This window comes from Tachysurus vachellii, chromosome 4 (assembly GCF_030014155.1).
Source record: "Tachysurus vachellii isolate PV-2020 chromosome 4, HZAU_Pvac_v1, whole genome shotgun sequence".
NCBI lineage: Eukaryota > Metazoa > Chordata > Actinopteri > Siluriformes > Bagridae > Tachysurus > Tachysurus vachellii.
In genome coordinates this window covers 4,019,193-4,033,484 of record NC_083463.1, presented here as the reverse complement: position 1 = coordinate 4,033,484, position 14,292 = coordinate 4,019,193, and the positions used below count along the sequence as shown (strand labels likewise).

Genomic DNA, 14,292 nt, shown 5'->3' with positions numbered 1-14,292 from the left:
GATGAAAAATACCAAAACCAGAATACTACAACAATAAACGTTTAGTGTTGATTAAATACATTTTGAGGGACTGAAACTGAATTGTGTGAAGTAAATATATTAATCTTGTTGGGATTTGAATCCAGACCAGACCAGTTTAATGGAAAAGTTATCAGCTTTATTTCACACTTTGGTAGACGTAAATTTGGCTGTTAGGTTTAATGCATGAGACTTTGGTAGATAGGATCTGGTTGGATGGTGTTGCTGTCCAGAGTCTGGTAGGGAGACGGTGGTAGACTTCTGAGAGGAAAAACATTCGGGTCATTTGCATAAACTTCATTTGTCTGAAACGAGGAAATATTATTGTCAAAATTAATGAATGGCACAAATCACGTGACCATTTTTTTTTTTTCTGTTGGTTTGTACTCACCCTTCTGAAAGTGTGCATCATTGTTTCTGGGCCTGCATGGAAAAAGAAAAATAAAATTGACATTTTAATCTTTCTGCATAAAGAAACAGAAACCAAATGCATGTGTAATGTTATTACGTATATATACGTATATATATATATATATATATATATGTATATATACGTATATATATATATATATATATATATATATATATATATATATATATATATATATATATATATATATATATATATATATGATCAAATGTAGCAGTAACTGGGACAGGAAATGTTAAAACCAAGACATGACAGTGAGTCAGCATTAGTATTCCTTAAACTAGGATGGTAGGAAAAGTTGAACTAGAATTGTGAGATGAAAAACTCCCAGCTGGGACTTTAAAGTCTTAATTGCCATCTCTTGGCTTTCATAAAATAGCTTTTACGTTCTATATAAATATCAAAGCGCTATGCTGCCCCCTCAAAGTGGCACTATTCCCCCAAGTGCAAGTTTAACTGTCACAAGCTCTCCATTCCTGACATCCTAATTTCATTCAGCTGGGGACATTCTCTTGAAGACATACTCAGTGAGGTGTAGTTTAGGTCTTTTTCCAAGTTACAGGGACTTTTTCCAACTTACTGGGATTTCACTGTCCTAACCAGATTCTCTGAAGAGTCTACCTAAGTGAGGAAAGTGAGAGATTCAGGATGTCATGGGTCTCCATGAATGGTGAATAGATTAATAAATAAACTCTAGGACAAATTTCCCCCAGCATGGCTTTGAGGATATTATTGATAAAACACTGGAAAACAGCACACTCAGTATAACAATACTCTATTTACACTTATCCCCTTCTCTGATCCTGGTGAGATCATGTGCAATTTTAAGACTCTTGGGGGGAAAAGTTACTTTTGCCAGACGAGATTTTGGAGGATTTTGGAGGTTGGTGCATCAGGGACACTGTGCATGTTGATTTGGTCTACTTCAGAAACAAGGGTGCTGATTTGGAGCATGATTTCTGTTGTGTATTTAATGATGGACCCTCATTAAATACATGGGCGTCATTGGGCATCAAGACAGGATACACCCTGGACGGAGTGCCAACCCATCGCAGGGCACACACACTCTCATTCACTCACGTAGTCACACACTACGGACAATTTTCACCACCTACACTCTCCTTCCCTTTCTGTTACCAACAGTTCACACCTTTCCTTTCAGCCTAACCTTTAAGTCTACCGCTTGAATCAGCCACCAACCTTAGTTTTCTCCACTGTCTTAATTCAGAAATCATCCATCCATCCATCCATCCATTTTCTACCGCTTATCCGGGGCCGGGTCGCGGGGGCAGCAGTCTAAGCAAGGACGCTCAGACTTCCCTCTGCCCAGACACTTCCTCCAGCTCTTCCGGGGGAATACCGAGGCGTTCCCAGGCCAGCCGAGAGACATAGTCCCTCCAGCGTGTCCTAGGTCTTCCACGGGGCCTCCTCCCGGTTGGACATGCCCGGAACACCTCCCCAGGGAGGCGTCCAGGAGGCATCCGGAACAGATGCCCGAGCCACCTTAGCTGACTCCTCTCGATGTGGAGGAGCAGCGGCTCTACTCTGAGCTCCTCCCGGGTGACCGAGCTCCTCACCCTGTCTCTAAGGGAGCGCCCGGCCACCCTGCGGAGGAAACTCATTTCGGCCGCCTGTATCCGGGATCTTGTCCTTTCGGTCATGACCCAAAGCTCATGACCATAGGTGAGGGTAGGAACGTAGATCGACTGGTAAATAGAGAGCTTCGCCTTGCGGCTCAGCTCTTTCTTTACCACAACAGACCGGTACATCGACCGCATCACTGCAGAAGATGCACCGATCCGCCTGTCGATCTCCCGCTCCATCCTTCCCTCACTTGTGAACAAGACCCCAAGATACTTAAACTCCTCCACTTGAGGCAGGAGCTCTCCACCAACCTGAAGGGGGCAAGCCACCCTTTTCCGGTTGAGAACCATGGCCTCAGACTTGGAGGTGCTGATTCTCATCCCCGCCGCTTCACACTCGGCTGCAAACCGTCCCAGTGCACGCTGAAGGTCCTGATTTGAGGAAGCCAACAGGACAACATCATCTGCAAAAAGCATAGACGAAATCCTGTGGTCCCCAAACCAGACTCCCTCCGGCCCCCGACTGCGCCTAGAAATCCTGTCCATATAGATAATGAACAGGACCGGTGACAAAGGGCAGCCCTGCCGGAGTCCAACATGCACCGGGAACAAGTCTGACTTACTGCCGGCAATGCGAACCAAACTCCTGCTCCGGTCATATAGGGACCGGACAGCCCTTAGCAGAGGGCCCCGGACCCCATACTCCCAGAGCACCCCCCACAGGTCACCACGAGGGACACAGTCGAATGCCTTCTCCAGATCCACAAAGCACATGTGGACTGGTTGGGCAAACTCCCATGAACCCTCCAGCAACCTGGCGAGGGTATAGAGATGGTCCAGTGTTCCACGACCGGGACGAAACCCGCATTGTTCCTCCTGAATCCGAGGTTCGACTAACGGCCGAATTCTCCTCTCCAATACCCTGGCATAGACTTTTCCGGGGAGGCTGAGGAGTGTGATCCCCCTCCGGTCCCCCTTCTTAAACAGAGGGACCACCACCCCAGTCTGCCAGTCCAGAGGCACTGTCCCCAGCCTCCATGCGACATTGCAGAGGCGTGTCAACCAAGACAGCCCCACAACATCCAGAGACTTGAGGTACTCAGGGCAGATCTCATCCACCCCCGGTGCCTTGCCACTGAGGAGTTTCTCAACTACCTCAGTGACCTCAGCTTGGGGGATCGACGAGTCCACAACTGAGCCCTCAGTCTCTGCTTCCTCAATGGAAGACATGTCGGTGGGGTTGAGGAGAACCTCGAAGTACTCCTTCCACCGTCCGAGGATGTCCCCAGTCGAAGTCAGCAGATTCCCACTCCCACTGTAAACAGTGTGAGCAGGGCACTGCTTCCCCCTCCTGAGGCGCCGGACGGTTTGCCAGAATTTCTTCGAGGCCAACCGATAGTCCTTCTCCATGGCCTCACCGAACTCCTCCCAGACCCGAGTTTTTGCCTCCGCAAACACCCGGGCTGAAGCTCGCTTGGCCCTCTGGTACCTATCAGCTGCCTCCGGAGTCCCCCGAGCCAACCAGGCTCGATAGGACTCCTTCTTCAGCTTGACGGCATCCCTTACTTCCGGGGTCCACCACCGGGTTCGGGGATTGCCGCCACGACAGGCACCGGAGACCTTACGGCCACAGCTCCGAGTGGCTGCATCGACAATGGAGGTGGAGAACATGGTCCACTCGGACTCAATGTCTCCAACCTCCCTCGGGATCTGGATGAAGCTCTGACGGAGGTGGGAGTTGAAGTTCTCTCAGACTGGAGACTCTGTCAAACGTTCCCAGCAGACCCTCACAGAACGTTTGGGTCTGCCAAGTCTGTCCAACTTCCTCCCCCGCCATCGGATACAACTCACCACCAGGTGGTGATCAGTTGACAGCTCCGCCCCTCTCTTCACCCGAGTGTCCAAGACATACGGCCGGAGGTCAGATGAAACAACCACAAAGTCAATCATCGACCTCCGACCTAGGGTGTCCTGGTACCATGTGTACTGATGGACACCCTTATGCTTGAACATGGTGTTCGTTATGGACAAACTGTGACTAGCACAGAAGTCCAATAACAGAACACCACTCGGGTTCAGGTCGGGGGGGCCGTTCCTCCCAATCACGCCCCTCCAGGTGTCACTGTCGCTGCCCACATGAGCGTTGAAGTCCCCCAGTAGAACGATGGAGTCCCCGGTTGGAGCACTTTCCAGCACCCCTTCCAGAGACGCCAAGAAGGTCGGGTACTCTACACTGCCATTTGGCCCGTAAGCACAAATAACAGTGAGAGACCTATCCCCGACCCGCAGGCGCAGGGAAACGACCCTCTCGTTCACTGGGGTGAACTCCAACACATGGCTGCTGAGCTGGGGGGCTATGAGCAAGCCCACACCAGCCCGCCGCCTCTCACCGCGGGCAACTCCAGAGTAGTAGAGAGTCCAGCCTCTCTCAAGGAGTTGGGTTCCAGAGCCCAAGCTGTGCGTGGAGGCAAGCCCAACTATCTCTATTCGGTATCTCTCAACCTCCCGCACCAGCTCAGGCTCCTTTCCCCCCAGCGTGGTGACATTCCATGTCCCTAGAGCCAGATTCCGTGTCCGGGGATTGGGTCGCCGAGGCCCACGCCTTCGACTGCCACCCAATCCACATTGCACCAGCCCCTTACGGTCCCTCCTGCAGGTGGTGGGCCCACAGGAGATCGGCCCCACGTCGCTCCTTCGGGCTGAGCCCGGCCGGGCCCCGTGGGGTAAGACCCGGCCACCAGGCGCTCGCATGTGAGCCCCAACCCCGGGCCTGGCTCCAGAGTGGGGCCCCGGTTGCGCCATACCGGGCGACGTCACGGACCTCATTATTAAATTACTCATAAGGGGTATTTGAACCGCTCTTAGTCTGGCCTGTCACCCAGGACCTGTTTGCCTTGGGGGACCCTACCAGGGGCAGAAAGCCCCAGACAACATAGCTCCTAGGATCATTCAGGCACGCAAACCCCTCCACCACAATAAGGTGGCGGTTCGAGGAGGGGTTCAGAAATCATATAAACTTATTTATTTCTCATCCTGTGCTTTAGCTGTTGATTGTGCTACACTGCACTAGTTGAGTTGTTCTGATTTGACAGATCAATAACACTAGATATCTTTTTACAGAATTTGGAAGATGCCCTTATCCAGAGTGACTTACAAATCATCTCATTTTCTATAACTGACCAATTGGAGGTTAAGCAGTGGCAGATTGGTGGACCTGGCATTCAAACTCATAACTTTCTGATTGGTAGTCCAACACCTTAACCACTAGACTACCAAATCCCATCTTGTACATTGCTATCTTGGGACATTACAGCTTGTAAACTAACTAACTAATCTAAAAATAAGACACCATTCGAAGCTAGCTATTAAAAGCATGTCAGCAAGGACAGAAGATTTGTAGCTCTGAACATAGTCACAAGATCAAAAATCAACATTCAATGGCACTGTGATTATGTTTGTGTTGTGTGTGTGTGTGTGTGTGTGTGTGTGTGTGTGTGTGTATACACTTGCATCTCTTTCGGAGAGTCACAATGAGGAACACGATTCCGATCAGAAGCACCAGCAGAATTAAACACACAGTGATCACAATGGAAACAGGAAACCCTGAGAGAGAAACACATTAGCAGTGATCCAAGCACATAGAATTAGACTATAGGATAAGCATAGTTACCTTGGTGTAGGCCGGGATTATGTTGTTTACTAATCATTTATTCTGTTAGATCTAAATGACTTCATACTATGTGTGTAAGTACGAACAGCAGAAATTCTGCCTGCTGTGAGGTGAGAAAATTCCCATTAAAAGACTAAATCGTCGCTGTCGGGCAGAAACCTCGTATGTCCAAATTTTGTCAATTTCATATTTTTTCACATATCGATGCTATTGGTCAGTCCCCACGTGGGTCTGTTATTTTTACAAGTTATTAACCAATCTAAAGTATTGAAAATAGCTTGAGCGCAAATCTCATAACTCCATTGGACACTTCAACTGTCCACCTCTTCCTCACTCCGCGGGAGAGCTTCACGGCATATTTCTCCTCAAGAAGAGTCGCAACGAATCAACACGTCTTCTGAGGTAAATGTCTTCAAAACACTGGGCTCAAAGAAAAAAAAATCTTGACCCCCGCTAGTTCTGGTGCTCGTCTGAGGACAGGAATTTAGCGCAAGACAATCCAATTTTTAATTTCCTGAAAAATAACGGTTTTGGAGATACGAGGATTCCGTCTGACAGCGACGAAATATTAAAATATTTCTACACTACTTTGTTTTACTTGTTTCAATCTTGAAATATTCTATTGGCAAATGTTTAAAAATAAATCAATTTATTATCAACAAGCTAATAATCTATCTATATATTTGCCTAATAATATAAATGACCTAAAATTCATTTATTTGAATAAAAATGTGTTAGCTATGAATTCTGATTATGCTATGAAATTGTTTTGTGTGTGTTTGAATTCACAGACTGTCCGGTGTCACTCACGGGTTACTTCCAGGTTGATCCGTGTGAAATAAACCTTGTATCCATGATCAGATTTCCAGTTTACTTCAGCTCCACACCAGTATTCACCAGAGTCCTGTTCAATTACATTTCTAATACGAACACTGAAGATTTGTTTTTCTTTGTCATCATACAGCGTGAATTTCCCCTCGTTCACATATTTTTGACTTTCTGAAACAGTTGTTTTATACACACATGCAGCCAATTTAGGCCTCTTGCAGAGAAACTTTGGAGCACTTGCTAGGAATTCTGGGTATTTGCAGCTGATGGTCAAATCTTCTCCAACAGTGACAGTCTTGCTGATGGTCTTCTCAAAGGACAGATCTGTAAAACAAAATCAGACGAGTTACATATATATATATATCAAGGCTGCCAACTCTCACACATTCAGCGTGAGACTCACGCAATTGACCCAATTCTCACGCTCTCACACCACACCCCCATATTCTCACGCAGACTTGTGCAGCTGTGAGGAGAAAAAAATCACACTGCATGATCTTGCAAAGCAACGCGCAGAGAGACCAGACAGACAGTGTAGTGAGTTTTTTGTGACAATTGTTAGAGAAATACACAATTTATTCCCATAAACTGTGCAGTCAGCCGTTCTCCCTCCCATCTGCACCGTGTGAATTGTGAACGCAGGCAGGTCAGTGAGTTACAGGGCGCTCCATGTCTCCGTCCAGTTTAGGCTAGTAACTAATAGGCCTATGCTGTTATATAGTTTATATAGAATTAAGTTAGCTTTAGGAGAGTTGACAAATATCTGGACATGCCTAGTAGTTAATGTTAATTATTGTTTTCTAAGAACAGAATGTCAAGTCAACGACATCCCAATCAATGATTAAGTCTGCAAAATCAGCCACCAGCACTTACAATAGCGCACGTGTTAATCTGTGAACATGTTAATCACATGTTAATCTGTGAACATGTTAATCACATGTTAATCTGTGAACATGTTAATCACGTTAATCTGTGAACATGTTAATCACACGTTAATCTGTGAACATGTTAATCACATGTTAATCTGTGAACATGTTAATCACGTTAATCTGTGAACATGTTAATCACACGTTAATCTGTGAACATGTTAATCACATGTTAATCTGTAAACATGTTAATCACATGTTAATCTGTGAACATGTTAATCACATGTTAATCTGTGAACATGTTAATCACGTTAATCTGTGAACATGTTAATCACACGTTAATCTGTGAACATGTTAATCACATGTTAATCTGTGAACATGTTAATCACACGTTAATCTGTGAACATGTTAATCACACGTTAATCTGTGAACATGTTAATCACACGTTAATCTGTGAACATGTTAATCACATGTTAATCCTATTTCTGTAAAATGTTTGTGAAAATTAAATGTAATGTAAATCTCCCAAGAAATTCTGTACAGATACCAAATACTTTGACAATCAGTATATACTTAATACACTTCTGCTAATGCAAGGATTTTGTGTTTTTGTGTTCACACCAAGCCATGCCCCTCGATAAGCCCCTCCCCTCTATAAGCCCCTCCCCTCCATAAGCCCCTCCCCAATAACCAAAGCACCAAAAATCAAACCAAAAATCTCACTCTAAGCTGAACTCAAAAATTGGCAGCCCTGATATATATATATATATATATATATATATATATATATATATATATATATATATATATATATATATATATATATATATATACTGTCATCATTAGGGGTTTAAAATTAACACCCGCTTAATGCAGGTAACAAGCTGCTGTGGTGGGAAATGATGTCTAGCCAATTTCATAAATTATGATCACATTCATCTCTTGGGGAAGTTCATGTAAGCCAAATATGTGCAGATACTTGAACAAAGACATCAGTATGCAACAAATAACTGCACGCTAGTTCATATGCATTGAAGCAATTGAATTGAAGTCTCAAAAGACATAAAAATGTGGTGAAACTCAAAGGAAAGTTGAAAGGAAAGTTGAAAGGAAAGTTGCACCAAACAACAAATCAGACCAAGAAAATAACTGTTTCAGTTTTAATACCAAGTTGCAAACTGGGCACGAACGTCTCACGTATGACTCTACAAATCAGATCGGATGTGTGATGAAGTTAATCTGGTATATTTCTGTTTTTTATTTTTTGCCTAGTAGAAGTTATGAATGGCTGGGAACTGGTAACTGGGAGTAATGGACAGTGGTGGATCAAGTGGTTAAGGCTCTGGGTTGTTGATCAGGGTTCAAGCTGCCACTGTTGAGCCCTTGAGCAAGGCCCTTGACCCTCTCTGCTCCAGGGGCACTGTATCATAGCTGACCCTGTGCTCTGACCCCAAGCTCCAAAAGTTGGGATTACAAAGGAATAATTTCACTGTGTAATGAATAAGTGACAAAATAAAGGCTTCTATTGAGTGGGGAAAAAATGTCAAACCCTGTTAGATATACATTATTTTGAATCAACATGTTAACTGTAGAGAATATACAGTAATACATGTTATTCTAGTGATATTGCACTAGTTGTGATGATCAGAGCCGATTTAACTGCCACAGTAAAGACGGTATAAACATAAAAAAGTATTTCTATAGGATAACAGTCTTAAAGCTCCTCACCTTCTGTTACATTCAGCTTCACTTCAGTGTAGATCTCGGTTTCATCAGACAGAACAACAGCACATGCGTATGTTCCGGTGTCCTCCGTATCCAGCTCTCTGATAAACACACTGAAGAATCCTGCACTTCTGTTGTCGTGTATTGAGAATCTGCCATTATGTGACCATTCGCTGTTTGTTTTTGTACATATTGTCCACTTATCTGTTGTCATCTTACAGAAAGCTTTTTTTTGATATTTGTATTCATCTTCATAACTGCACTTAATGTTGCTTCTTGTCCCTGCATATGCAGTGACATCTGTGCCGCTCATGACACCTATTTAAACCAAAATAATCGTGTTGAGATCATGATGGACATTTGATGATCAGGTGTCTAAACTTTTGTCAATTTTTTGGGCAGGGGTAACAATGTACCGTACTGAAGGCAGCCACTAGACTAGGGACGGCTTAGTTTCATTTGTGAATCCGTGTTACATCCAACTATATACGGGAGGCGTACAGTCCGTGGAATTCACATACACATTAAAAAAAGAATGCATGCTAGCACGTAACAGGAAGTGAATTGTCTGACTCGTTCAGAGCTTTTCGTCACCACGCTTCATTTCAGTGAGATTTAATAAATTAGGAGTTACTCAAAGAAATCAGAGTTAATTCTCCAAACTCATCTTTAACGATGTTCATATTATAGAGAGGAAGGAGTGGCTTATAGAAAAAACTGGATAAAATCAAGCAAAGTACAAATGACATGATCTTAAACTTGTCATGTGACTTCCTGTCAAGATTCTGTTATTGAAAACAAGTTAACAGTCTAACATTCGGTGGCCAATTAGAATTGAGTATGTAACAGCAGTCTATATAAGGTTATCCAACATTCCGAGAACGGCATAGTTTGTATTTTCACCAATTCTACTGAAGTCTAACTGTAAAATATGAAAATATACAGAGGCAGTAGTGAGAGACTCACCTCTCTTAACCTTCAGTTCCACTGGTGTCTTAATGGCTGTCAATAAATCTCTATTAACTCCACAGTGGTACGTCCCAGTGTCCTGTGCAATGAGCTCTCTGATCATCACCCAGAACTCTGATGATTTGGTGTCATCAAACAGTGAGAATCTTCCTGAATTTACCCACTGGTTTTTATCTCCTGTCTTTATTTGGTCAGAACAGACTATCCCTGAACCCTTACAGAAATATTTTTGGTTTTCAGTGTATTCTGGATCATATTCACACTTGATAAGGATTCCTCCTCCTGAATATCCTGTTACTTCCTTTGATTCTCCTCCATCTAACAAAACACCAAACAAAAACCCTTCTAAGTAAAACCTTCCTTCATGTAACACTGCTGCTGTTAGTGAGGATTATTTTGAAGTGCATTTCTTTACCTGAGATCAGACAGAGGGTGAAGATGAGGAGGATCTTCATCCTGAGTTCACTCTCACAGATCTCTACACCAACTCTCCTTCAGAAAGATATTAAAGCTCCCGTTCTGTTACACACCGTTACACAATGTATTTGTCCTGCTGTGACTCCGCTGTCTATATTGTTGTCTTAACCAAAACAGCACCAACCACTTCCTCTGGCTTAGAGAGAAAACTCATCTCAGCGAATATACGTGTGAAATGCATTAACTACGAGGTTCAACGGTTTCTTTTCAATGGATTCACACATTGACTTTTCATTTGCAAAAAAAAATTATTTAATCAATTCACCGGAGTTAAAAAAAAACGGGGGGGCATAAACATACAAGCTACTTACAAAAACAGAGGAATGCATGAAGTAATCTGACCAACAGAAGTGTCTTTGCATCATTAGGCTCTGTGACAGCGTTTCAACATACTGTGAAGAGTTAATTCATGAACCTTCAATTCAATTCAACTCAAATTTATTTGTATGGCGCTTTTTATAGTTGACATTGTCTCAAAGCAGCTTTACAGAACATAAACATAGAACAAAAGGTTATTATAAAGATTAATATAATACAAAATTCAAGATTAATATTAGATATATTTAGTTCACAAATTGGTTTGTATTTATCCCCAATGAGCAAGTCTGAGGTGACTCCCTAATGAAAGAAAGAAACCTTGAGAGGAACCAGACTCAAACGGGAACCCATCCTCATATGGGTGAAGCCGGAGGGTGTGATCATAAATATACAGTCAAACAAATGTATTGATGTAAAAGATCACATGGAGTTCACGTCTCCTCTTAAGTATCGCAGAGTCCAACTGGAGCTGGTCGGCCTCATCTCAGTGGAGGTCCAAAATCTTCATCGCACGGAAGACGATCGGAGCTGGTACAATGTCTGGATGCCTCGGGATGGGTAGAAAGAGAGAAGCAGTGCAGAGGGATTAACATATCTGCTGTTCATAAAAAATGTGCAAGTCTGATGTAATAGTGCACAGTATTATGGGATGTATTATGTGTACGATGTTGTGAAAAATCTGATTTTTCACAACAGATTATGAATAAGAAAAGGAGTTTATTGTAATTATAAAACTTAGTAAAAGTAATAAGGCCCAGTACTATCAGGCCTAGGAGAGGAGCGAGAAAGTGGATGTAGGTGAGAGGAGGTGATGAGGGACGAGGAGGAGAGACAGGAGTTCCAAGCTCAGGGCAACAAGGTTCAGAATGAGGACAGCCATCGGTTTGAGTTCTCTGGTCCACGAAGTCAGCCAGAGGGGTTTGAGAGGAGGAAGTGTGAGCGGGAGGTTTCCTCACAATATGGGACAGCAGATAAGGATGCTCAGGAAGTTCAGTAGAACAGAGCTGGTAAAAAGGGAGTAGAACTTAGTAGAAATATATAAAGAAACTAAAAGCTTAAAGTATGCATGAGCAAGCCCAGTCTGAGAAGTAACAGACAGATCATAATGAGGTTATAAGTTCAATAAAGCTTTAAGAGCTAACATAGAACTCCATTTATATTCAAAGCAACATTATAGCAGCAAATGCTTAGCAATAATAGCAATACAATATAACCAAATATTAAGTAAGAACTTTTGACATAATCCAAACTCATAATGTTAACATATAATCATTAGAAATCATTCATTCATTCATTCATTCATCTTCTACCGCTTATCCGAACTACCTCGGGTCACGGGGAGCCTGTGTCTATCTCAGGCGTCATCGGGCATCAAGGCAGGATACACCCTGGACGGAGTGCCAACCCATCACAGGGCACACACACACACACTCTCATTCACTCACGCAATCACACACTACGGACAATTTTCCAGAGATGCCAATCAACCTACCATGCATGTCTTTGGACCGGGGGAGGAAACCGGAGTACCCGGAGGAAACCCCCGAGGCACGGGGAGAACATGCAAACTCCACACACACAAGGTGGAGGCGGGAATCGAACCCCCAACCCTGGAGGTGTGAGGCGAACATGCTAACCACTAAGCCACCGTGACCCCGAGTAGAAATCATATACAGCATAAAATAGCAAGAGAAGAAATGAGAAAAACTTACACATTGTAGCTGAAAGGAGGATTAATCCACAAGACGTCTGTCATGGAAGACTGAGCGACAAATGTGATACAAACAAGGAAATAAAGCTTTTTCGAGCACATTTTTTAACAACAATGATGATGGTTGGAAAAAATAGGAAATTAACAAGGACATATACAGAAAAATCCAAGGGCAGACCTTGAGTCTGGGAGATAAGGGGAAATCAGAAAAGAAAACAGGACATTAAGTCCCTTAGGAGGTGTATGAGGTCATTCTAGAAGATAAGAGGAATTCTGAGAAGTCAGGTAAATGATTAGCTGGGGCATTGAGGGCAACTTTGAGAAAGAATGGGTAATTGTATGCAAGGTATGTAAATTAAAAGAGGAGGCACCAGAGTATATATTGAGGGGATTTTCTTGGGGAAGGGGGGGATCTTTTTTGGGTTGCAGGGGAACGCTCTCTTACTGTGAGCTCAATGGAATGGGTGGCTGATTGACTGCAATAAAGAAGTTTGCTCATTCTCATCCAGGTCTGAAGAGTCTTCTCATTGTTTTATTTGTATTAATGTTAGTGCTATCAGTGAAGTTTAATTAAAATAGTTGATATTTGGCTAAAAGTCTATAAGTACAAATCACCCTGCGATATGTCCACTTGGAGACGGGCTCTAAGTTCCGACAACACCTGACTAAAGAGATGAGTTTTTAATCTACAGTTGAACTGGGAAAGTGTGTCTGAGCCCCGAACACTATCAGGAAGACTGTTCCAAAGTTTGGGAGCTAAATAAGAAAACGCTCTACCACCTTTAGTAGACTTAGATATTCTGGGAACTACCAGAAGTCCTGAGTTTTGTGATCTCAGAGAGCGGTCAAACATTTGACTCCACTTTCTGCCCATTTGTTCTGTTGTGCATTTTCTGTTTAAGGCATATTGCTTTAAGTTTTCTGTCTTGGCGCTTTGATGTCTTTCTTGGTCTACCAGTATACGCTTCCCTTTTACATCCTTTCCATTTGATTTGTACTTGTCCAGATTTTAGACACAGCTGACTGGGAACAAACATCTTTTGCAACATTCCGTGAAGATTTACCTTCTTCGAGAAGTTTGATAATCCTCTCCTTTGTTTCAACTGACATCTCTGGTGTTGGAGCCATGAGTTATGTCAATCATCTTGGTTCAACACATCACTAATGTGTGCAAGCACTCTTTTTTAACTGCAGACTAATTAGCAGTTGTAATCAGATACAGGTGTTTGTTTTACAAATGCAAAGTGCATGGTGATTCCATATAAGGGGCTTTTTACACCTGGTCACTTCATGTGTTTTCTGTGATCAGATATCTATCCGATGGTAATAAGACCAGGTCTAAATGCCCTACGAGATCCAGCCTTTCGAGATGGATATAAACCTGATGGTACAAACCCCTTCAGGAGGTGGTCTGGGACGCGTTTCAGATGAAACTGGACAGGTGTAAATGAATGTGGTTGTTCAAGCCACATACGTCAGCGCTGTACTCCTCCCAAACAGAAGTACGTCACTCGCAGGTGTTCTTTCACCCAGGTGTCTCGTCGGGTCTTAAAACGTGCTGCTGCTGCCAGCGAAAATGCAGCAAACAGTAAATGCTGTTTTTTGTAGCATAACCTTCATAACGAGTTTTTTTTCGTCTTCTTTTTGATTGCGTTCTGAAAACTTCATACACCAAAACGTGTTCCATTTCAATTACC

At 43.3% G+C, this 14,292-nt stretch overlaps 1 protein-coding gene across 2 annotated transcripts; it reads right to left on the bottom strand.

Moving 5' to 3' along the window:
* Positions 1-135: 135 nt before the first annotated feature.
* On the bottom strand, positions 136-10,627 carry LOC132843914 (polymeric immunoglobulin receptor-like). 2 transcript variants are annotated; one of them, XM_060867040.1, is made up of 7 exons: positions 10,505-10,627; positions 10,087-10,407; positions 9,124-9,438; positions 6,512-6,853; positions 5,536-5,634; positions 410-441; positions 136-323 (listed from the first exon to the last, which is right to left on the bottom strand). In XM_060867040.1, the coding sequence occupies exons 1-7, from the start codon at positions 10,542-10,544 to the stop codon at positions 198-200; spliced, it is 1,275 nt and encodes a 424-aa protein (XP_060723023.1). In that variant the 5' UTR covers positions 10,545-10,627; the 3' UTR covers positions 136-197. The 2 variants fall into 2 exon arrangements, with proteins under 2 accessions (XP_060723023.1, XP_060723024.1); XM_060867041.1 differs by having other exon boundaries at positions 5,542-5,634.
* Positions 10,628-14,292: the final 3,665 nt, after the last annotated feature.